Source organism: Coregonus lavaretus, assembly GCF_964263955.1.
Source record: "Coregonus lavaretus genome assembly, chromosome: 39".
In the NCBI taxonomy this organism is placed as follows: domain Eukaryota; kingdom Metazoa; phylum Chordata; class Actinopteri; order Salmoniformes; family Salmonidae; genus Coregonus; species Coregonus lavaretus.
Window position 1 is genome coordinate 15175414 of NC_140026.1, and position 25494 is coordinate 15200907.

The following is a 25494-nucleotide window of genomic DNA, read 5'->3' on the forward strand; positions in this document are numbered from 1 at the left end:
TCCAATGAGTGTGTACGAAAGAGAGAGGGGGGGGGTGGGGGGGGGGCGGCGAGAGAGCGAGAGAAAAGAAAAGGTGGTCAGTTTACCCAGCAGAAAGTGCCTGAGGGGTTTAACTGAACTGTTTTAGAGGTAGACAGATACCTGTTTCATTTCTTCTTGAACCCCTTCAGTAGAGATGTCATTCTGTCAGCTTACCTTTCAACTCTTTTTAATGCACAGGTTTAGCAATTAATTGTTACCCCACCTATGTAGATGTCAACAACCATTTTCTGGTGTCTAAATTGATAGATGTAGATCATGATGTAGATAGATAGATGTATCTTAGTTTGTTTCTTCGATATAAAGATAAGTTGTTTAGGCTACTGCATCTAGAGGGCCTGTGTACTGTGCCTACATCATTTCACCTCACTGTTGAGCCTCGTGGAAGGCTACATGTAAAGGCTTGAAAATAACTGTCTGTTACTTTAACTAAACTGGAAAGGTGACTTCCCAGGTGTGTGTGTGTCAGAGAGAGAGAGAGAGAGAGAGAGAAAGAGAGAGTGTGCTTGTAACAGGTGTATCCAAGAAAACAGGTAACCGCGCCTACTTTTGAGAAGCCAGAATATCGTATGTTAGTGTCAATGAAACAGAACATAATTTGTGCATTTCACTAGGCATCAATTATTACTTTGCCAAAACGCAATAAAAGGCATAGGCAGCACTTTTCGCATTGAGAGAAAGAGCAACTTTCCAAAGGACTTGGAATAAGATAAACCAACAACAGCAAGCCAGACATTGTCCAATCATAAACATTGGCTAAATCTGAGGATCTATACTACTTTTAGCCTTCTTTACACTCCTGTCTTGGATTTGACACTGGATGAAAGAAAGTTCACTGTCTGATGAGATCATAAACTGAGGTTAAGCGGAAATTGGACCAATGTCACGACAAATTTCAGCGTTGGAATAGACCACAAACCTCTAGCTGTCTCCAGATCTATTAAGGCACAGTCGGGCGGACCACTCCACCGAACTGGGGAGAATGACATCTCACCTGGGCAGACTGACACCACTGTTGTGGATCCTTTGGAGTTTCAGTAAGTTATGTATTCATTATTTAATGTTTAGACTATGAGAAATAACACTGCAATAGGGCTAAGTAAGGCGCTATGAACAAAATAACACACAACAATGACAACTATATACAACTAAAGCGCTGCATTTTTATTTTGGTTTATCTATAGTCCTATGTATTTTGGTAATTGACCTAGCAAGTCGTTTTTTATATAAGTATTTAAATAAATAGGCTACTGCCAACTTTGGCTCTTGTTCAGCTTCCTGGGTTAGTCTTTGCTGGATTAGATGAACAACACTTGAGGAGATATTTCAGGAAAAACAGGTTACTGTTGATCAATTTCCCCCCTCATGTCTGTGATTCAGTCTGACTCCTATCCTGTGCACTCTCTCTCTCTCTTTCTCTCTCTGACACACATCTGTCTGTATGGGGATAAGAGAAGGATTGCAGAAGGCGCCAATTGACCTATACTGTATTTATATAAGCTGATGTATAATGACTGTTTTTAAATGAGGAAAACAGAGACATGGTTTGTGTGAGACAGAGACAGAGTGAGAGAGACAGAGCGAGAGAGAGACAGAGAGAGAGAGAGAGAGAGAGAGAGAGAGAGAGAGAGAGAGAGAGAGAGAGAGAGTATGTCTCTTATCCTGACAGTGTGTATTTAATCATGCTCAGAGGAGATGAGAGACAGTCAGTCAGACAGACGGGCCGGATGCTGTGTCATAGGTGGAGTGTTATGCCAGTAATGTGGCACAGGTAGATTCCTCAGCAAACCTAAAATCCTTGCCTGCCTCTACTCCATGTTCACTACTCTTATGTGACACAAGAGTAACACACTGCTCACATGGAAAAATACAGCACCTGGCAGCTTGGTAGACAACAAAGTGAACTGGTAAATACATAAATCATACTAAAGACAATCTGCCTGCTGTTTACACACACACGCTCACGCTCACGCATGCCACACACACACACACACACACACACACACACACACACACACACACACACTACTAGTTCAACAACAACAAAAACAACCACCGTTGAATCAGTACAGCCATATCAAAACAGCTTTTACTATGGGCATATAATATGTTATCTGGAACTGGTATCTTTAACTAAATGTATCATGGGTCAAATCAAATCAAATCAAATTTTATTGGTCACATGCGCCGAATACAACGGGTGCAGACATTACAGTGAAATGCTTACTTACAGCCCTTAACCAACAGTGCATTTATTTTAAACAAAAAAAGTAAGAATAAAACAACAACAAAAAAAGTGTTGAGAAAAAAAAGAGCAGAAGTAAAATAAAGTGACAGTAGGGAGGCTATATATACAGGGGGGTACCGTTGCAGAGTCAATGTGCGGGGGTACCGTTGCAGAGTCAATGTGCGGGGGCACCGGCTAGTTGAGGTAGTTGAGGTAATATGTCTAAAATATAGCCTACATTGAACAAGATTACAATATATTTACATAACATTTGTATTAGTATTTGGTAGGGTGTATATATGATTTTTCTGTTAGGCTAAGAGTGAGCTGTTTGGCAAAAAAAGAACGCTTTGTTTTAATGGTAACAGCAGATTGCAATCAGGCCTTCATTCCATAAGGATCATCAATGTTGTGACTTGGCAAAACAGTCTGCCACTGTAGAGAAAATAAGATGACTACATTGAATTGGTCAGTGAGTTTACAGTTCTACCTAAATACACACAGGTTGCGCATACATACGAGTGTGTATATGTGTATGTATGTGTGCATGCCATGCATGCGTGTGTGCGTTTGCATGCACTGTGTGCGTGCACGTGAGTATGTGTTTGTGTGTTTCTCTGGACAAGAGGTTCACTAGCGCAACAAGTCGAGCAACATGTCTTCACTGACACATCGAATGGCTTGTCCTAGTTTCTCTCTGTCCTCCCTCTGACTGCCTCCCTTTCTTCTTTGTGTACTCTTCCTCCCCCCATCTCTTGGCCTCTGTCTTCTTTCCAATCACATCTCTCTATTCTCTACACCTCCTCTGTTCTCATACTTTCTGTCGCTCACTTCCTAAAGTATATGGAAGGACAGTGAGGAAAGTGTCAGACTACAAATCCTCAGTCATGGTTCAGTGCAGTCTTCCTCTCTCTCTCTCTCTCTCTCTCTCTCTCTCTCTCTCTCTCTCTCTCTCTCTCTCTCTCTCTCTCTCTCTCTCTCTCTCTCTCTCTCTACACTGTAACATTGTGTTGTATTTCTATTGTAACTGTCTTTATCCTGTGTTTTTTTAAATGATGTCAACGATGCCACACACATTTTCCACAAGGGGACAATAAAGTCAACAAATAAAAAGTCTCTCTTTCTCTCCCCTCTCCCCCTCCATCTCTCCTTCCCACGCTCTCTCTCCCCCAGTTGCTGTGGTGCAGGGGGACTTTGTGGAGCCCTCTCCCCTGTTCTTAATGCGCTCCCTGGCCGAGGCTGAGACCCGGCTGCCCTGCCAGTTCAAGGTGGAAGTGGGCCAGGTGGTGGTTCAGGTCTGTAGCATGATTTACTACAGTACCCATAGTGCTCTGTTCAACATATCTGGTTTTATCTTAGAAAAGACGTCCCTAACATAATGGTCTCGTCTCTCATTGTCACAGGTCACCTGGACCAAGGAGAAAGCAGATGGCACCAAGGACCAGATCATCACAGTACACCACACCGCCGGACACACAGGTAGGACACACACGTATAGGTGTTAAAGTACTAAGAGTGTCAACCATCCATCTCTTTATATTACATTGGTCGTTCATCTGCTTTGCTAGCACTCGAAGCCTCACAAGTTATATTTTGAGTAGATGATGAAACCACAGATGCAGTTTTAACGTAACTACTCCATCTCACTCTTTTTGCCACCCCAATATCTCACTTCCTCTCTATCTCTCTTTCTATCTCTGTCTTCCACTCTCTCACCCCTGCCCCTCTTTATCCCCCCCCCCCCCCCCCCCCCTCCTCTCCTCCCCTTCTCCTCCCTCTCCCCCCTCTCTTCCCCCTCTCTCCCTCTCTCAGAGTTTGGTCAGTACTCGGGGCGTGTGCGGTTTGGCAGCAGTGAGCCCACGGTGGACTCGTCTCTGATCATCATGAACACTGTGGAGTCAGACGAGGGCAGGTACAACTGTCACATCAGCACCTTCCCCTCTGGGAACTTCGAACGACAGCTGTCACTCACCGTGTGGAGTAAGTCCCTCCCCTTACTTCCCCTTCCTCATTGTATTCCTTTGACTGATGATGATGATGTTTACAGGTGTCAGTTGTAGTATTACTAGCTGAAACAATAGCTTTAGTGGTGATAGTAGTCATGTGAGCCACAACTGTCATTGTAACTGTCAGTGTATCCAGCTGTCTGAGTTTTTTTAGGATAACATTTCCTCAAAGCACTGATCTGAGTTTTTTAAACACCTACCTAACAGAGCACATTAGATCTCAGCCTGGGTCATAAAGCTGATCCTAGTTCAGTGTTTAAGAACTTCCACCCCCTGAAGCATCATGTCACAATGATCTAGGATCAGCTTAACCTCCAATTAACAACTAAGACCAGTTCTAAGATCAGTTCTAAGATCACCTCCCCAAGCACTAAGACCAGGGAATAGTTTATTCCTATCCCTGAAGGAAGTCTGACATTTGACCCTTGACCCCTGCAGCCACACCCATCTCTTCCCTGGACCCTGTGATCCTTGTCGAGGGCCAGTCCTTCCGATTGGCCGCGTCCTGCCGCTCTGTGGCCCGCCCTCCGCCCCACCTCTCTTGGGACACAGACCTAATGGGCCAAAAACACAACAGGAGCTCGGAGGGCGGGTCAGTCTCCACCCACTTCTCTCTGCACCCCCTGAGGAGTATGAACGGGAAGAGGCTGGACTGTCTGGTGTGGCACCCGGCTCTGGAGGGACCCCGCAGGATCACCAACAACCTGGTGGTGCACTGTGAGTTTAGACTTCACATTAAAAGATCCAATGCAGCCGTTTTTTTATCTCAATATCAAATCATTTCAGGGTAACAATTAAGTACCTTACAGTGATTGTTTTCAATTAAAATGGTCTTCGCAAAGGGCAATTTCTCAAGCAAGACATTTTACTAGGGGATTTTTTGTTGCTGCTGTTATTGGCAGAGAGATTTGGAACTCTCTTTCTTATTGGTCTATTAACTAATTTACTGCATGGTGATGTCACCATGGAAGGCCAAAACTCCATCCCACCAAAACAGGCTGAAATTTCAGGCAGTCTTTTAAAACAGCTCTTACACTATCAGCATTTTCATCATTCTCACAATTTCACAGTATTATTCCAACCTCAGTGTGGAAATATATATAAAATATAGGAAAATCACGTTTTTGACTGCACTGGGCCTTTAACTATAAGTCTAGATGTGAGATGAAATACAATTTTTAATTGTGATACCTTACTACACGTTTATACAGACTTCTATGCCTTCGGTGACTTTTCCGTTTAATATTGCCCTCTTTATTTAAAGTCCCTGGTAGAATTCAGAATCCCTCAATATATCATGACTAAAGTAACTTTATTGTAAGTTGACTGTGCTTCTTTCTCACCAAGAAGATATTTTACAGATAATTTTTTATCCTGCCTTTATTGTTAGCTTGTGTAATTGTGGATTTCTGTGTATCTGCCAGTAAAACATTATGACTCTGATCATGTTCCTCTGTTCTAGATCCTCCCAATGCAGAGATCTCAGGGTTTGATCAGAACTGGTATGCTGGTCTGGAGGAAGCTGCCCTCAGCTGTGTCAGTGGAGGGAACCCCAAACCACAGAGTTTCATCTGGACCAGGTAACACTTACCTTCCCAACCTACCCTCCCTACCTGTCTGCCTGTCTGACTCACATTATGTCTGGCTAATCTGTTTTTGTTTGATTTACTGGTAATTCTATTAGTCAATGATTAATAGTGTTACTAAGCCTAAGGGAGTTCAGGAGTTGTTTTTAGTTTTGCTCTGAGTGCCACTTGCCAGGCAGTCATTGTCAATAATAAGGCAATTGACTTGAATCTTGATTGACTTACATGGTTAAAGAGATTCTCCGGTACGTTTGTATACTTTTTAGCCAGTAGTTCTGAAAGTAGCGCTCACAAGACAAAAGTGGTCCCCGAAGATTGCGTACTATGTCACATTTGTGCAGATGTGTGCACCACGTCATTGCTCTCGCTAGCTGTCACTCAAATGGCGAGGGGCTGAAGTTCATTGGCTGAAACTTGAATTGCTAGGGGACTGGCCATTGCAGGGGAAAATGTATGGAAAATGGCGCTGCACAGCTTCCAGAAAACACTCGCTTTCAAACTAGGGATTTTATGGCTAATTGAGGTAAGACAGTAATTCTGCTCATATATAATGCATGTATGAACTACACATTGACACATCCAGCCCAAAGCAGGAGGTTTAAAAAATACCTAAAGGGGAATTTCACCCTGGGGGAATCTGGGCTTGTTTTCATAATGTCTGAGGCATTTCTATGACAGTGAGATGTGTTTCACACATAATTGCCCAGGAGGAAGGCAGGTCAGGGCTTCACGCGCTGAATGATACACCCTATGACGGCTTCCGGTGTATTGATCTAAAAATAAATATAGTCCTACTTTGTGGCATTTCGTGAAGGTTCTATGTTATACTGATCACAATATACGTGTTTGTGGGTGTAGATATGGTTGTCCTTGTTCGACAGAGCCATTGGATGTCTTTCAGTAATGTTCCTATCGGCAGATTCATCAGTAAATGTACAAGCAGACACATTTTCTCCAGTCGCTGAAAGACTACAACTTGTGTTGGACGGTGCTTCATGCTCTGGCCCCCGTCCCTCCCCCAAGGCAGGCTTTTTTGAAAAGGAGACACTAACAACCTCCTTTGGGCAAAATGTATAGAACTGACCAGACGCAATGGCTTCAAGTGATTCCTCTCATCAACACGAATTTGACGATGGAGCATCTATTAACTACATGGTGACATTCAACCATACATGTTTCAACTGGAATATAGCGATGAGGATTCGAAACAAAGACTTGGATTTAGCTAAAGTTAGAAGCTCAGCTACAGCCGATTCCAGCACCAAGAGGACAGATGACAAATACAGTGCCTAGCTAAGTAAGTTATTTTTCCTGCAAGCCATCTAGCTAGCTAGCTAACTTTAGTTTATCTAACTTTGCTATACATTACTTTTACCCATTTTATAAGAGAATCACTGAAATTGAAAAAATCCAGGCATTTATAAATAAAATCCAGTCTTACTTTATCAAAGGCCTTTTCAAAAACGTGTGGTTTTACTTAATTCTCTGTACTGGCCAATGATTATAACAGCAATTCTGATCCAACCATAAAATCATACATTGTACCCCTGGCCTGAGAGGATGGAAGTTCAATATGTAGCTACAGTGGGGAAAACAGTATTTAGTCAGCCACCAATTGTGCAAGTTCTCCCACTTAAAAAGATGAGAGAGGCCTGTAATTTTCATCATAGGTACACGTCAACTATGACAGACAAATTGAGAATTTTCTTTCCAGAAAATCACATTGGAGGATTTTTTATGAATTTATTTGCAAATTATGGTGGAAAATAAGTATTTGGTCACCTACAAACAAGCAAGATTTCTGGCTCTCACAGGCCTGTAACTTCTTCTTTAAGAGGCTCCTCTGTCCTCCACTCATTACCTGTATTAATGGCACCTGTTTGAACTTGTTATCAGTATAAAAGACACCTGTCCACAACCTCAAACAGTCACACTCCAAACTCCACTATGGCCAAGACCAAATAGCTGTCAAAGGACACCAGAAACAAAATTGTAGACCTGCACCAGGCTGGGAAGACTGAATCTGCAATAGGTAAGCAGCTTGGTTTGAAGAAATCAACTGTGGGAGCAATTATTAGGAAATGGAAGACATACAAGACCACTGATAATCTCCCTCGATCTGTGGCTCCACGCAAGATCTCACCCCGTGGGGTCAAAATGATCACAAGAACGGTGAGCAAAAATCCCAGAACCACACGGGGGGACCTAGTGTATGACCTGCAGAGAGCTGGGACCAAAGTAACAAAGCCTACCATCAGTAACACACTACGCCGCCAGGGACTCAAATCCTGCAGTGCCAGACGTGTCCCCCTGCTTAAGCCAGTACATGTCCAGGCCCGTCTGAAGTTTGCTAGAGTGCATTTGGATGATCCAGAAGAGGATTGGGAGAATGTCATATGGTCAGATGAAACCAAAATATAACTTTTTGGTAAAAACTCAACTCGTCGTGTTTGGAGGACAAAGAATGCTGAGTTGCATCCAAAGAACACCATACCTACTGTGAAGCATGGGGGTGGAAACATCATGCTTTGGGGCTGTTTTTCTGCAAAGGGACCAGGACGACTGATCCGTGTAAAGGAAAGAATGAATGGGGCCATGTATCGTGAGATTTTGAGTGAAAACCTCCTTCCATCAGCAAGGGCATTGAAGATGAAACGTGGCTGGGTCTTTCAGCATGACAATGATCCCAAACACACCGCCCGGGCAACGAAGGAGTGGCTTCGTAAGAAGCATTTCAAGGTCCTGGAGTGGCATGGCCAGTCTCCAGATCTCAACCCCATAGAAAATCTTTGGAGGGAGTTGAAAGTCCGTGTTGCCCAGCGACAGCCCCAAAACATCACTGCTCTAGAGGAGATCTGCATGGAGGAATGGGCCAAAATACCAGCAACAGTGTGTGAAAACCTTGTGAAGTCTTACAGAAAACGTTTGACCTGTGTCATTGCCAACAAAGGGTATATAAAAGTATTGAGAAACTTTTGTTATTGACCAAATACTTATTTTCCACCATAATTTGCAAATAAATTCATAAAAAATCCTACAATGTGATATTCTGGATTATTTTTTCTCATTTTGTCTGTCATAGTTGACGTGTACCTATGATGAAAATACAGGCCTCTCTCATCTTTTTAAGTGGGAGAACTTGCACAATTGGTGGCTGACTAAATAGTTTTTTCCCCCACTGTATCTCGATTAACGAGAGAAGATTTAAAATAGACAAGATGTCGGCAAAAATCTTTGAGTAAATCACATTGGTGTAACAATCTGTAACTATAGTTCCCTGCACTTGTATGTCTTTACACCTGAGACACACTCGGACACACTGAACTGTACTACACTGTTCATACCTTTTTTTTGTATTTTACTTTTACCATATAACATTGTTGTTGAATACCCAGTTCTTGAGTTAACATTAAATAGTGTACAGTCTCCTGTATTTTAGATTTTGACAAATAAACAAACATTCTTTGGATATCTGAATGTCTAGCATCTGTTTCTTGCTACAGAGCCCTGTACAGCGTATATAAAAAATATCTTCATTGAATCCATAAGGGCAGACAAATGTAGAAGATTGATAGAAAATATCCATATTTATTTTATGGTGGTTCTACATCAGGGCTCTCCAACCCGGTTCCTGGAGAGATACCATCCTGTAGGTTTTCACTCCAACCCTAATCTAGCACACCTGATTCAAAAATGAGCTGCGTTTACACAGGCAGCCCAATTCTGATATATTTTCCACTATATATATATTAAAATATATATATATATATATTTCCCTTTATTACTTTCCAACCCCACCACCCCTTCCCTAATTGGAGTAAACTAGTGAATAACAACGCTTAGGCCTCTACTTTCAGCTTATAAATACTATATACATTTTATGGACACAGTCAATTTTACAATAATTCTATTTTGCTTGATTTTACTCCTGAACTTCCTCTACCCTCAACCTCTCTGATCATTTTCATGATGTCCATCCGGTTTGCTTCTATATGCCATATCTCTCCAACTGTGCTCCTTCACAAAAGCTCTCAACCTATAACCTATATACTTATTATGGACACAGCATGCCCTACATTAGTTATCTTTCTGTTATTAGTTGTTATTAGTTGTTATTAGTCCCATCTTTCAGCTCCATTCAACACCTCCCATCTATCTCTTAACACCATCCATATTGCATTTCTATTTGCCATATATTTTTCAACTGTACTTTGATGTTTCACAAAAGTTCTGAACCCTTCTATTGTCATTGTTTCTACACATTGTACATTGAAAATAAACATTTTTGCTAAAAGTATTATTATATTATTGATCGATTGACTATGACTTTTCAGATCATCCAGTAGTGCAGGGTTAGCTCCAGGTAAATATTGCAATCCTTCAGCCATTCCTGGACCTGTGACCAAATACAAGCCACAAATGGACAGTACCAAAACAAATGATCTAATGATTCTGTCTCTTCGCAGCAAAATCTGCAGAGCTGGGAAGATTGTATCTCCCATATAAATAACATTCTATTGGTAGCAAGAATTTTGTATAATAATTTAAATTGAAAAATTCAAAGTTTTGAATCCGGCGTCGTTTTGCGTATCAGTTCATAAACACTATGCCATGAAATCGGTACGTCAAAATCTCTTCCCAACTATTTTGCAATCTATACAGGACGGCTGTCAATCCTTTGGGTTTAATCACATCAGATATTTTTCAGAACTGATCTGATTGGTCAAAAGACAATTTAGTGAAAAAGTATCAGAGTTGGGCTGCCTGTGTAAACGCAGCTGATTAAAACAGCTTCTATCTCAAGGCCATCAGACTGTTAAATAGTCATCACTAGCCTGCCCCCGCCCAGTACCCTGCCCTGAACTTTAGTCATTGTCACTAGATGGCTACCACCCGGTTACTCTACCATGCACCTTAGAGGCTGCTTCCCTATCTTCATAGTCATGGAACACTGGTCACTTTAATAATGGTACACTGGTCACTTTAAATAATGTTTACATACTGTTTTACCCATTTCATATACAGTGCATTCGGAAAGTATTCAGACCCCTTGACGTTACAGCCTAATTCCAAGATGTCTTAAATTGTTGTTTTCCACTCATCAATCTACACAGAAAACCCAATAATGACAAAGCAAAAACAGGTTGTTATTTCTAAATTTATAAAAAAACTAAAACAGAAATATCAAATTACATAAGTATTCAGACCCTTTACACAGTACTTTGTTGAAGCACCTTTGGCAGAGATTACAGCCTCAAGTCTTTTTCTTGAGTTCCTCCCATTCTTCTCTGCTCTGTCAGGTTGGATGGGGAGCGTCGCTGCACATCTATTCTCAGGTCTCTCCAGAGATGTTCGATCGGGTTCAAGTCCGGGCTCTGGCTGGGCCACTCAAGGACATTCAGAGACTTGTCCCGAAGCCACTCCTGCGTTGTCTTGGCTGTGTGCTTAGGATCGTTGTCCTGTTGGTAGTTGAACCTTCGCCCCAGTCTGAGGTCCTGTGCGCTCTGGAGCAAGTTTTCATCAAGGATCTCTCTGTACTTTGCTCCATTAATCTTTCCCTTGATCCTGACTAGTCTCCCAGTCCCTGTCACTGAAAAACATCCCCACATCATGATGCTGCCACAACCATGCTTCACCGTAGGAATGGTGCCAGGTTTCCTCCAGACGTGACGCTTGGCATTCAGGCCAAGGAGTTCAATCTTGGTTTCATCAGACCAGAGAATCTTGTTTCTCATGGTCTGAGAGTCTTTAGGTGCCTTTTGGCAAACTCCAAGTGGGCTGTCATGTGCCTTTTACTGAGGAGTGGCTTCTGTCTGGCCAGTCTACCATAAAGACCTGATTGGTGGAGTCCTGCAGAGATGGTTGTCCTTCTGAAAGGTTCTCCCATCTCCACAGATAAACTCTGTAACTCTGTTAGAGTGTCCATCAGGATCTTGGTCAACTCGCTGACCAAGGTCCTTCTCCCCCGATTGTTCAGTTTGGCCGGGCGGCCAGCTCTATGAAGAGTCTTGGTGGTTCCAAACTTCTTCAATTTAAGAATGATGGAGCCCACTGTGTTCTTGGGGACCTTTAATGCTGCAGACATTTTTTGGTACCCTTCCTCAGATCTGTGCCTCGACACAATCCTGTCTCGGAGCTCTACAGACAATTCCTTCGACCTCATGGCTTGATTTTTGCTTTGACATTCACTGTCTACTGTGAGACCATATATAGACAGGTGTGTGCCTTTCCAAATCATGTCCAATCAATTGAATTTACCACAGGTGGACTCCAATCAAGTTGAAGAAACATCTCAAGGATGATCAATGGACACAGGATGCACCTGAGCTCAATTTTGAGTCTCATAGCAAAGGGTCTAAATACTTATGTAATTAAGGTATTTCTGTTTTTTATTTTTAATACATTTGCAAACATTTCTAAAAACCTGTTTTCACTTTGTCATTATGGGGTATTGTGTGCAGATTGATGAGGAAATGTTTTTAGAGTAAGGCTGTAATGTAACAAAATATGGAAAAAGTCTGCAAAACATGACTTAGTACTTGGTGGCAAAACCCTTGTTGGCAATCACAGAGGTCAGACGTTTCTTGTAGTTGGCCACCAGGTTTGCACACATCTCAGGAGGGATTTTGTCAACTCCTCTTTGCAGATCTTCTCCAAGTCATTAAGGTTTTGAGGCTGACGTTTGGCAACTCGAACCTTCAGCTGGCCTCCACAGATTTTCTATGGGATTAAGGTCTGGAGACTGCCTAGGCCACTCCAGGACCTTAATGTGCTTCTTCTTGAGCCACTCCTTTGTTGCCTTGGCCGTGTGTTTTGGGTCATTGTCATGCTGGAATACCCATCCACGACCCATTTTCAATGCCCTAGCTGAGGGAAGGAGGTTCTCACCAGATTTGATGGTACATGGCCCCGTCCATCGTCCCTTTGATGCGGTGAAGTTGTCCTGTCCCCTTAGCAGAAAAACACCCCCAAAGCATAATGTTTCCACCTCCATGTTTGACGGTGGGGATGGTGTTCTTGGGGTCATAGGCAACATTCCTCCTCCTCCAAACACGGCGAGTTGAGTTGATGCCAAAGAGCTCGATTTTGGTCTCATCTAACCACAACACTTTCACCCAGTTCTCCTCTGAATCATTCAGATGTTCATTGGCAAATTTCAGACGGGCATGTATATGTGCTTTCGTGAGCAGGGGGACCTTGCGGGCGCTGCAGGATTTCAGTCCTTCACGGCGTAGTGTGTTACCAATTGTTTTCTTGGTGACTATGGTCCCAGCTGCCTTAAGATCATTGACAAGATCCTCCCGTGTAGTTCAAGGCTGATTCCTCACCGTTCTCATGATCATTGCAACTCCACGAGGTGAGATCTTGCATGGAGCCCCAGGCCGAGGGAGATTGACAGTTATTTTGTGTTTCTTCCATTTGCGAATAATCGCACCAACTGTTGTCACCTTCTCACCAAGCTGCTTGGCGATGGTCTGGTAGCCCATTCCAGCCTTGTGTAGGTCTACAATCTTGTCCCTGACATCCTTGGAGAGCTCTTTGGTCTTGGCCATGGTGGAGAGTTTGGAATCTGATTGAATGATTGCTTCTGTGGACAGGTGTCCAAATCTCAGCTCATTCCCTATATAAAAGACAAATCTCAGCTCGTTACCTGTATAAAAGACACCTGGGAGCCAGAAATCTTTCTGATTGAGAGGGGGTCAAATACTTATTTCCCTCATTAAAATGCAAATCAATTTATAACATTTTTGACATGCGTTTTTCTAGATTTTTTTGTTGTTATTCTGTCTCTCACTGTTCAAATAAACCTACCATTAAAATTATAGACTAATCATTTCTTTCTCAGTGGGCAAACGTAAAAAATCAGCAGGGGATCAAATACTTTTTTCCCTCACTGTATATATATACACAGTACCGGTCAAAAGTTTGGACACACCTACTCATTCAAGGGTTTTTGTTTATTTGGACTATTTTCTACATTGTAGAATAATAGTGAAGACATCAAAACTATGAAATAACACATATGGAATCATGTAGTAACCAAAAAAGTGTTAAACAAATAAAAATATATTTTAGATTCTTCAAAGTAGCCACCCTTTGCCTTGATGACAGCTTTGCACACTCTTGTCATTCTCTCAACCAGCTTCACCTGGAATGCTTTTCCAACAGTCTTGAAGGAGTTCCCAAATATGCTGAGCATTTGTTGCCTGCTTTTCCTTCTCTCTGCGGTCCAACTCATCCAAACCATCTCATTTGAGTTGAGGTCGGGTGATTGTGGAGCCTAGGTCATCTATAATTATAATATAATTATATAATAATTATAATTAGTCATTTAGCAGACGCTCTTATCCAGAGCGACTTACAGGAGCAATTAGGGTTAAGTGCCTTGCTCAAGGGCACATCGACAGATTTTTCACCTAGTCGGCTCGGGGATTAGAACCAGCGACCTTTCGGTTACTGGCACAACGCTCTTAACCACTAAGCTACCTGCCCCCATCTGATGCAGCACTCCATCACTCTCCTTCTTGGTCAAGTAGCCCGTACACAGCCTGGAGGTGTGTTGGGTCATTGTCCTGTTGAAAAACAAATGATAGTCCTACTAAGCGCAAACCAGATGGAATGGAGAATGCTGTGGTTTCCATGCTGGTTAAGTGTGCCTTGAATTCTAAATAAATTACAGACAGTGTCACCAGCAAAGCACCCCACAAAGGAGGTTGGTGGCACCTTAATTGGGGAGGATGTGCTCATGGTAATGGCTGGAGCGGAATGAGTGGAATGGTATCAAATACATCAAACACGTGGTTTGATGCCATGCCATTAGCTCCGTTCCAGCCATTATTATGAGCCATCCTCCCCTCAGCATCCTCCACTGATATACTCCGGACTTCGACATTGCTCGTCCTAATATTTCTATATTCCATTCTTTTACTTTTTAGATTTGTGTGTATTGTTAGATATTACTCCACTGTCGGAGCTAGGAACACAAGCATTTTGCTACACCCACAATAACATCTGCTAAATATGTGTATGCGACCAATGCAATTTGATTTGATTGGATATGATTTATCCGGCTTCGGTACACTGGCAATGGTCGGCTTGGGAGGTTAGACTCTTTGTTCTCATAGCGATGGGCTTGTCCTGTCTGCTGTGAACGGCCAGCTGGATAAGACTGCCGAAAGTGGTGTAGGGCTTCTTAACCACCTGGTCCTCTTGTAGAAGATTTGCTGGTACTGCACGTCTCCTGGAAAGACATGGTTGTGGTCATAGCATTTTAAATTTTTTGTGGAAGGGACGTAGGGCAACACACCTTTGTTGGTAAAGGTATCAACCAAATGGGAACGGCTAGCATATTGCTTAGGGACCATGAGGGGACATTGGGAGCTGCTTCTGAGAGAAAAGATCAGTCAATAAAGTGAATGGGCTGGGTGGCTAAAGAAGGTGTGAAAAGTCTTAGGAAGGCAGTTCTTACACAGTATGAATTGTTGTGTATGGGAGATTGAGGAGAAATGGCACCTCAATCGCTCTCATACACAACAATACATTTACTGTCTAAGCACAACCCTGCACATCCAAAAACCCTTTCCTCATCTCAAAGTGCTGTCTGTAAACCTCCCCAGTCCATTGACTTTGACAGATCATCCTTGTCAATAGTAGCCCTTTGGAGGGGAATTTTGTAGATGTCTTTGTATTATGTTTTGATAATCTGCAGAGAGAATAATGAGGTGGTTGTGTCATTACTGTTGTAGTCTTGATTTTATACCTTTCAGTGTCACTTGCTGGTTTCTGTCCCACAATCTTGTTGTGCTCCATAATTGCAAGGTGTGTCCGCTCACTCATGCTTGTGTACTCAAAATGTCCACGCTTTGGGGTATTTTTTAGCAGGGCACTGTGGAATGACTCCAGATAACATGAGTTTTACAAAGAGAAAAAGGAAAAAAGAGAAGAGGGGTAGACTAAATTGATTACATGGTCTGGAAGATACTCTGTGGTCCTCAGGCCACCTCTAACCACCCGTAACCCCAAAACACGAACACAAACCATACAAAACACTACCCAATTCATGTTTATACCATGCTTACCATAAAGTGAGCTATCTTTGCCATCAGCTTGTAAATATTTTGGCCAACTTACCTTCACCTTGTACGGTGCTAGGGGTTGGAAGTGCATGTTGGTGGAATGAGATTCTGTACCACAGGCGTTTGGTGGCACCTTAATTGGGGAAGTTGGGCTTGTGGTAATGAGTGGAGCGGAATTTGGAATGGTATCAAATACATCAAACACAAGGTTTGATGCCATTCCATTTGCTTCGTTTTAGCCATTATTATGAGCCGTCCTCCCCTCAGCAGCCTCCACTGTTCTGTACCACCTACAACAAAATACACAACAATACACAATTTAACCACTCCACTAATTGTATTGATCTCTATTAGACTGGCTAGCTAAGCATACCTAACATTGACATTTCAATATTGTTATCTTGCTGTTAGCTAACTAGCGTCACTAAATTGGCAGCAAGATTGCTAGCCAGCTGAGACTGGCTGAGAACCAACTAACCAACCATAGATGATTTATACACATTCATCATTGCTACCAATACACAGAGTGAGTTAGCTATATAGACAATTCAAATTTTAGTAACTGAGTGTTTTCCAGACTAGGGTGGAATAGATGGCTACCAAATTAAGATACTTTATTTGGTAACATTAGCTAGCTTACGTTAGCTAACGTCAGTCAAAGATAGAATGAACAAACAAACATGTTTACTCTGCTGAAGGCAGCTACCAGTCTAGCAGTGACTACCATGGCATAGGCGAAATTGATTGACAGTGTGTATACCAAAATATACTGTAGATAGCTATATGATTTAGCTGATGGCTTTCAGAGTTCAATACAGGACTGTAATGTTAGCTAGCTAACTTACCCAGCTAGGCTAGCAAGCTAGCTAATGTCAGGTTACCTCTAATTAAGAATCTTCTGGTATGTTGTGAAGGAAAAAATGTATGGTATCGCATCACTTCTCAGCTGTCGTCGAAATGGATTCCCCATCAGTTCAGCCTGAAAATCCCTCTGATAATCTTTGGTCACCTCATCATTCTTGATAGCCGCAAGCCACTGGCAGAATCAGGGTGAGTCTGGTAGGTAGAATGGTGAAAGATAACGCTTGTTTGTAATTAGTGAAATGAAAATGTGCTAGTTCTAGCTTGTGGTTTGGATAATTGTGATGTTTATGATAAAAACTAAATGTTGTTAATATAGTAATGACTATATGCCATTCCAGAGCCAGGGTTAAATACCCCTTTAATAGTCGTAAAGTTCCGGAGCATGTCTTTCAGTGGAGGCTGCTGAGGGGAGAAAGGCTCATAATAATGTCTGGAACGGAGTGAATGGAATGGTCCCATTCCGTTGATTCTGCTCCAGCCATTACCACGACCCCGTCCTCCCCAATTAAGGTGCCACCAACCTCCCGTGATGTCTTTAAATAAAGGTTAAATAAATAGTAGTACAGGTTTGGTTCAGGGACAGTTCAAATGTTTTGTTACACTTCAGTGCAGCTTTTGACATTATCGATCATAGTCTGCTGCTGGAAAAATGTATGTGTTATGGCTTTACACCCCCTGCTATTTTGTGGATAAAGAGTTACCTGTCTAACAGAACACAGAGGGTGTTCTTTAATGGAAGCCTCTCCAACATAATCCAGGAAGAATCAGGAATTACCCAGGGCTGCTGTCTAGGCCCCTTACTTTTTTCTAACTTTACTAACGACATGCCACTGGCTTTGAGGAGAGCCAGTGTGTCTATGTATGTGGATAACTCAACACTGTACACGTAAGCTACTACAGCGACTGAAATGACTGCAACACTTAACAAAGAGCTGCAGTTAGTTTCAGAGTGGGTGGCAAGGAATAAGTTAATCTTAAATATTTCAAACTAAAAGCATTTTATTTGGGACAAATCATTCACTAAACCCTAAACCTGAACTAAATCTTGTAATAAATAATGTGGAAATTGAGCTAACTAAACTAAACTGCTTGGAGTAACCCTGGATTGTAAACTGTCATGGTCAAAATATATTCATACAACAGTAGCTAAGATGGGGAGAATAAAGCGCTCTACCTTCTTAACAGCACTATCAACAAGGCAGGTCCTACAGGCTCTAGTTTTGTCGCACCTGGACTACTGTTCAGTTGTGTGGTCAGGTGCCACAAAGAGAGACTTAGGAAAATTGCAATTGGCTCAGAACAGGGCAGCACGGCTGGCCCTTGGATGTACACAGAGAGCAAACATTAATAATATGCATGTTAATCTCTCCTGGCTCAAAGTGGAGGAGAGATTGACTTCATCACTACTTTTATTTGTGAGAGGTATTGACATGTTGAAAGCACCGAGCTGTCTGTTTAAACGACTAGCACACAGCTCAGACACCCATGTATACCCCACAAGACATGCCACCAGAGGTCTTTTCACAGTCCCCAAGTCCAGAACAGACTATGGGAGGTGCACAGTACTACATAGAGCCATGACTACATGGAACTCTATTCCACATCAGTTAACTGATGCAAGCAGTAGAATCAGATTTTAAAAAAACTGATAAAAATACACCTTATGGAAGAGCGGGGACTGTGAAGCAACACAAACATAGGCACAGACACATGCATACAGACACATGATAACATACGCACTATACACACATGTACACATGGATTTTGTGTTGTAGATATGTGGTAGTGGAGTAGGGGTCTGAGAGCATTTGGAAAACATCCTGCTGTTAGGTGGATTAAACCATTCTCAGGGTGTGGTAGAGGGTGGAGGTGGAATGAACCATCTATTGGAAATTACTCTTAAAATGGCTCTTACTCATTATTCATACAAGTACAGTTAGGCCTTTAGGGAAAGTGTCTCATGAGTGTCATGCTGTATGTCTGATGTTAGATTTATAGAAGTTATGATTCAGTCTGATTAATTTTGTACTTGATCACACACTTTCTTACTCCCCCTAACACACACACACGCACACACACACACACACACACACACACACACACACACACACACACACACACACACACACACACACACACACACACACACACACACACACACACACACTCTCACACACACACACACATACACACACCATGGTTGTTGCCTGTTGCAGTGGGAAAACCAGTTTGCTTCTTTTTACTTGTCAATGCAAAGCAACAGGTGAAGTAATAACCGTGCTGTCATATTGTCGTGTTGCAGCTTGTGCAGACAGCAGACAGAGGAGACAGTTTCACAAGAGGGAGGGAGGGGTGGGGGATGGAGGGAGGGGGGAGGTATGTTCCAAACAATTGGATTTGTTTGTAACATTATCAAACTGTATGGTTCCTGTTTCTGGTTCCTCCTGCTCAAAAGGGAGTCTGTTCACACGACTCAAAGCAATAGAGTAGTGGTCAGAAATAAGCCATTTTAATGAATTCTAGTTTGTTGCGCCCACAAATTCTGAGTCATGTTTTTCTTTATATCACTGTGGTGCTCATGTAACATTTCAGGTTAGTGTTGTTGGTGATCAGTAGTTAATACTATTTTGGGCTGTGTTGCTATGATATTCAGGTTAGTGTTGTTGTTTTGAATGTGATGTTTTGTGTGATACTGTAGGGTGTGTTAAAGGGGTGCGTTCAGGTTCAATTCAGTACCTTGTGACGTTGTTGGGCGTTTATAGAGTCATGGCATTCAGAGCATTATTGTAAGATATCAACTGTACAGTTTTGTTAAACCCTATGTTAAGTGCTATAGTGTTTCTGTTATGCGCAGAAAAGGCGGAGACTTACCAGAGGGCGTGACCACGGGGAATGGATCCCTGCTGTTTAATAGGCCCCTCGGCCTGACGGACGCTGGCATCTACCAATGTGTGGCCAAGAACGTTGTGGGGACGGGGAAAGCAGAGGTGGAGATCACTGTGACAGGTAGGTTGGGCTATCACTCATATTAAAGAGTGATATTAAATTAGTCATAATTTTCTTACTTTAGTCCTGGATATATATGTTGTATTTTATTTTATATTAATTTTTTTATCCTGAAACAAAATTCTGGAAAATACTGTACCTTTGTTCTGTTAAACAAAGAAGTTTAGCTAACAAACCCAGTTTAAGCAATCACACATACAGTATGTTCATATTTTCAAAATTATGTGTATTTCTGTATCTCTGTGAATATACATCACTTCCTATTGTCCCTCTCCCTCAGAGTTGCCTCAGAAGCAGGCGTCGTTCGACAGTCTCCTGATGATAATAGTGGGAGGAGTGGCCGTAGTACTTCTACTAGTCATGATCATCATCGTCATCTCTGTGACCCGTCACCACAAACGCAAGAACAAGAAACTGTCGAGGGAACTCACTGTGAGGAAGTATGTTTTCAAACTTTACAGTAACTCCCTCGTTATAGAATCGTTATAGAATCTAAATGATAAATGTTACGCCAAAACTGTAAATGTCTTTAATTCAGAATACTTAACAATGCCTCTCTCTCTCTCTTTCTCTCTCTCTCTCTCTCTCTCTCTCTCTCTCTCTCTCTCTCTCTCTCTCTCTCTCTCTCTCTCTCTCTCTCTCTCTCTCTCTCTCTCTCTCTCTCTCTCTCTCTCTCTCTCTCTCTCTCTCTCTCTCTCAGGGAGGAGATCAGTACTCTCTCCAGACAGGCATCTGTCAGGAAAATGAACTCAGTCAGTATGGACGCTAGAGGACAGGTAGGATATTAAATCACCATATCTTACAGTCTGTGGCAGTGGAGGCTGGTGGAAGGAGTTATAGGAGGATGGGCTCATTATAATGGCTGGAATGAAATAAATACAATGCAGTCTAACCTAGGGTTTCCATGTGTTTGATACCGTTCCACTTATTCCATTCCAGCCATTACAATGAGCCCGTCCTCCTATAGCTCCTCCCACTAGCCTCCACTGGTCTGTGGTCTGTACACAATGCTGTCATTCTGTAAATAAATACTAGCACTTCCATGAGCATTATCTATTTGCCTCAAGTTAATATGGTCCCCTCAAGTTAATATGTCCCCCTCTCATTCTCTCCCCCCTCCCTCTCTCCCTTCCCTCTCTTTCTTATCCTCTGTTCTTTTAGACAGAGGAGAATATCCCTCTCAGAGTGGAGGGGACACTGCGGACCAGTCTGTCCTCCCTAGGGGTCAGTCTCCATTTCACTCTTTCTCTGCATGCGAGGGAGACCTCCGATTTAGCCTCCAGATGCATGGCCGCTAAATTCTGAGCTCTGCAGGGCAGGCAAATCTCATTCTAATTTTAACATTTATGTAGTTAAATGAAATGCAAGGAGCTTATTTTCTTTAAATAGCATTTATATGTGAAAAGAAAAGTTAGTGCATCTTACATATCATATATTAATTATACTTTATACTAATTATACTTTGTTATTAAGACTTCATGCTTTCCCTCCATCTTCTGTTCTGGGACTCCTGCTTCGGAAGCCATCTTAAAATCAGACTCTTCAGTGGAAAATGTGTTTAAAGTTCTCTATATCTCCCTTTCCTTCACACGCAGGAGCAAGGGCGCATTAGGGGGAGTCAATCTACTCTGGTAGGGGGCGGGGGGCTAGACTACCTGGGTCGACCTGTTCTGTACAATACTTCACGAAGAGGGAGGGAGAGCAGAGCCATGGACAGAGAGGAGGAGAACAGACTTAGGGTGGAGTCAGATGAGCAGAATAGCACCATGTCTTTGGTAAGTGTGTGGGTGGGTGGAGGGGTGGGTGCATGTAGAGGCATGAGTAGGGTTGCAGAATTCCGTGAACTTTCAATAAATTCACAGTTTTTTTCAGAAATCATGGTTGGAATTGTGCAACCCTAGGCATGAGGCATCATGACTGGCATACTCCATTTCTTGTAAACCTTTTAAACTCATAGGTTTAGTAGAGATTGCTAGAGATACTCAAATTATCTATAGTTACTGATGAGTTGTATTTTCCTTTATCTAACCACATATTTACCACTTGTCTCACAGGAAGACCATCTCCACCCACCTCTCCAACCCTCTCCCTTCCCAATGGAACAGTCCACCGAGCTGCTGAGGTCCCTGAACGGCAGCGCCATCATCCCAACGGAGTGGGGTTTACACATACGGCAGGGGCCCGGTAGCAGGAACACCCACTCCCCTCTCAGTTGCAACTTCCCTCCCGTCACAGACGACGAAGACGAGGAGGATGAAGGTGTGGAGGGGGAGCGGGGGACGCGCCCCAGGATGAGTCCGTTGGATCAGGGGAGGTCAGAAGACCAGGACAGCGAGACCAACAGTTCTCAGATCTCAGAAATAGAACGTGGACTCAACCCTCACTTCCAGCAGAACAACGGAACATTGAGACCCAAACCGCTCCCCAAATACCGGACCAATGGCATCCTCCTCACCCCATCACCACACGCCTCCTTCATCCACAAGGCCCAGATTGTATAGAGCGGTACGGCTGGGTAAGGGCAGGTGACACACTATACGACGAGGCACACTTTTCTACACAACACCACTCTAACAGTGTTTTGTATGTGATTGGTTGTGACTGTTTGGGATACAAGCACGTTGGTGGCATACCTCTGTGGCAGCCAGTTTACCTCCTTTTCACTTCTGAAACATACGTCCACCTTCGTCTCGAGCTCTCAGATATTTTTGATCAGCAAATAAAGCTTCCGATTCAAGAAAGACTCCTTTGCTGTAGCGATACAAATAAGTAACACATACATATCACAGGAGAGAAGCTGGACATGTATGATGTAAAATTAAAAGTACATGAATGTCAGGTTGGACACAGACAGACCAAAGTAGTCATAATATTGTATCACAGCAATAAAGATCACTCCATGCCCAGGAAGCATCAAACTGAGAGGACCTAAAAGACTTCCATGCTTTATTATTGTATAGTTTTTTTGCTACTACGACTTGGTGACAGAACTAAGGTGCAAGATTAGAATATCAACAACTCACCAATAACGGCTGCCTAGTGGAATACATGTTGGTGATCTTCCACCCTCCTTCCTTCTAGATGAGGATACAACCCATGCTGTTCTATTCACCCTAAGATGGAGTCCATCTTTTTGACTTGACGTGTGGCAGGAGTTTTTCTGGAGATACCCCTCCTTTCCATGAAACTTGGATGTGCACAAACTTTGAACTCGCCATAGTCTGAGATGTAAAAAGCTGAAGACTGCATTTTAGACAAGAGGTTAAAAAACAGAGCCTTCCCATTAAATGGTTTCCACCTGAGCACAGTGAGAGCCTACTAAAACTGGGAAAAAGTATTGTTCTTCTATTTTCTTACACCACAGACATTTAGACAAGATAACTGCAATATGCCTTTGTTTGTATGAATACAGTAAAAAGAGCCTTTGCTTTGTAGGCCAATATTAAGTATTATGTTTGAATCTACTGACTTGAAATGACACCCTATTCCCTACATAGTGCACTACTTTTAACCAGAGCCCTATGAGCCCTGGGCAAAAGTAGTGCGCTAGATAGGGAATAGGGTGTCATTTCAGACGCAGCCATGCTGTACACAAGTGTTTCTTTCATGCCATGTTCCAGGCAATGTCTTACTGTAGTTCACAGGTATGTACACATATACTTGTAATTCAGTGGAGGCTGGTGGGAGGAGCTATAGGATGAAGGGCTCATTGTAATGGCTGAAATGGAATTGATGGAACGGAGTCAAACATGTGGTTTCCATATGTGTGACGTCTTTGATACCGTTCCATTTATTCCACTTCAGTCATTACAATGATCCCTCCTCCTATAGCTCCTCCCACCAGCCTCCACTGTTGTAATTGCATGGGCTTCCATGTATGAAACTTTGGAATCACATTCACACACATTCAGTTGTATCATTCCGTTGCTTTTAACTATTTTCCTTTGTATAATACTGTAACGCTATCTCTGAGTGAATGTATTACCGACAAACACTGAGTGTACAAAACATTATGAACACCTGCTCTTTCCATGACATAAACTGACAAGGTGAATCCAAGTGAAAGCTTTGATCCCTTATTGTTGTCACTTGATAAATCCACTTCAATCAGTCTAGATGAAGGGGAGGAGACAGGTTAAAGAAGGATTTTTAAGCCTTGAGACAATTGAGACAAGGATTGTGTATGTGTGCCATTCAGAGGGTGAATGGGCAAGACAAAAGTGCCTTTGAATGGGGTATGGTAGTAGGTGCCAATGCGCACCGGTTTGTGTCAAGAACTTCAACGCTGCTGGGTTTTTCACGCTCAACAGTTTCCCGTGTATCAAGAATGGTCCACCACCCAAAGGACATCCAGCCAACTTGACACAACTGTGGGAATCATTGGAGTCAACATGGGCCAGCATCCCTGTGGAACACTTTCAACACCTTGTAGAGTCCATGCCCCGACGAATTGAGGCTGTTCTGAGGGAAAATGGTGTTCTTAATGTTTTGTACACTGTGTAGAATGTAAGAGGTTGGAATATACAGCCTCCTGGTGTGCACTAGGGGATAGTATGAGAAATGAACATAGTGCATGGACCTACAGGTAACTGCCAAAATAAAGGAAACACCAACATCAAGTGTCTTAACAGGGCTTTGGGACACCATGAGCCAGAACAGCTTCAATGCACCTTGGCATAGATTCTACAAGTGTCTGGAACTTTATTGGAAGGATGCCATGCCAAAATAATGGCCTGCCCAGCGTTCTTATACATGATCCAAAGCATCATAGGAACAACACCTGTGTGGAAGCTCCTGCTTTCAATATACTTTAGCCTTGTTCACATTGGCAGTTTGAAGTGACTCCAAAAAATATATATTTGCGTATCTTTTTCCTGCAGTCTGAACAGCAAAAAGAACATGGAATCGGATATTTCAAGCCACATTTCAAAACCACCTTCATAGGTGGTTTGAAGTCAGATACATTTTACATTTTAGTCATTTAGCAGACGCTCTTATCCAGAGCGACTTACAGTTTTTAATGAGCGCATACATATATTTTTCATACTGTCCCCCCGTGGGAATCAAACCCACAACCCTGGCGTTGCAAGCGCCATGCTCTAGCAACTGAGCTACATGGGACAGATACAAATCTGATTCCTGGCCATGTGACTTGTGTCTGAATGGTCAAACCCTCAAGTGGTTTTTAGACTGTTATTTGACATATCTTGTTGCTCTCTAGCTACTCTGTTGACAGTGTGACAAGAACATGTGGTAGCTAATTATCTTGTTAATTGTTTACAAACAAATTAGTGAATGTGCTAGAAAGCTAAACAGTTACCTAGCCAGCTAGTTGACTGCTGTGGCTAGCCAAAAACGACTCGTTTTAAAAGTTGGATCATCTTATCCTTTGAGGCTTTAAACGTGTTCCTACACTATGACTTTGAACATTAAAAAAACATTTTTGGTATTTTGTAACAGATGTCTCTTTCCATTCATCAAATTGCCTCTGCACAGTTTGGATTGATTGATTTCATTTGTCAGTTTAAAAAATACATATATACACAAATAATTAAAAAAGTGACCAGGATTGCACAAAGTAATTTAAGGACTGAATGCATCTCCATCTGGCTTTTGGGGGTCATCTTATTTTTTAACATAGCTACTTCTATGGGCTTTTATGTTTTTCTGTCGTGCATAACGTGTAGTAT

The 25494-nt window shown here is 42.4% G+C and overlaps 1 protein-coding gene across 2 annotated transcripts; it reads left to right on the forward strand.

The window, feature by feature from the left end:
- The first annotated feature begins 523 nt into the window (after window positions 1-523).
- LOC311112768 (nectin-4-like) lies at window positions 524-25258 on the forward strand. 2 transcript variants are annotated; one of them, XM_084155908.1, is made up of 13 exons: window positions 524-1076; window positions 3440-3561; window positions 3670-3745; window positions 4079-4246; window positions 4711-4989; window positions 5735-5852; window positions 19653-19804; window positions 20085-20244; window positions 20505-20580; window positions 20966-21028; window positions 21400-21579; window positions 21859-22481; window positions 23636-25251. In XM_084155908.1, exons 1-12 carry the CDS (start codon window positions 1022-1024, stop codon window positions 22303-22305), a joined length of 1896 nt encoding a protein of 631 aa, XP_084012034.1. In that variant the 5' UTR covers window positions 524-1021; the 3' UTR covers window positions 22306-22481; window positions 23636-25251. The 2 variants fall into 2 exon arrangements, with proteins under 2 accessions (XP_084012034.1, XP_084012033.1); XM_084155907.1 differs by having other exon boundaries at window positions 544-1076; window positions 21859-23417; window positions 23636-25258.
- Window positions 25259-25494: the final 236 nt, after the last annotated feature.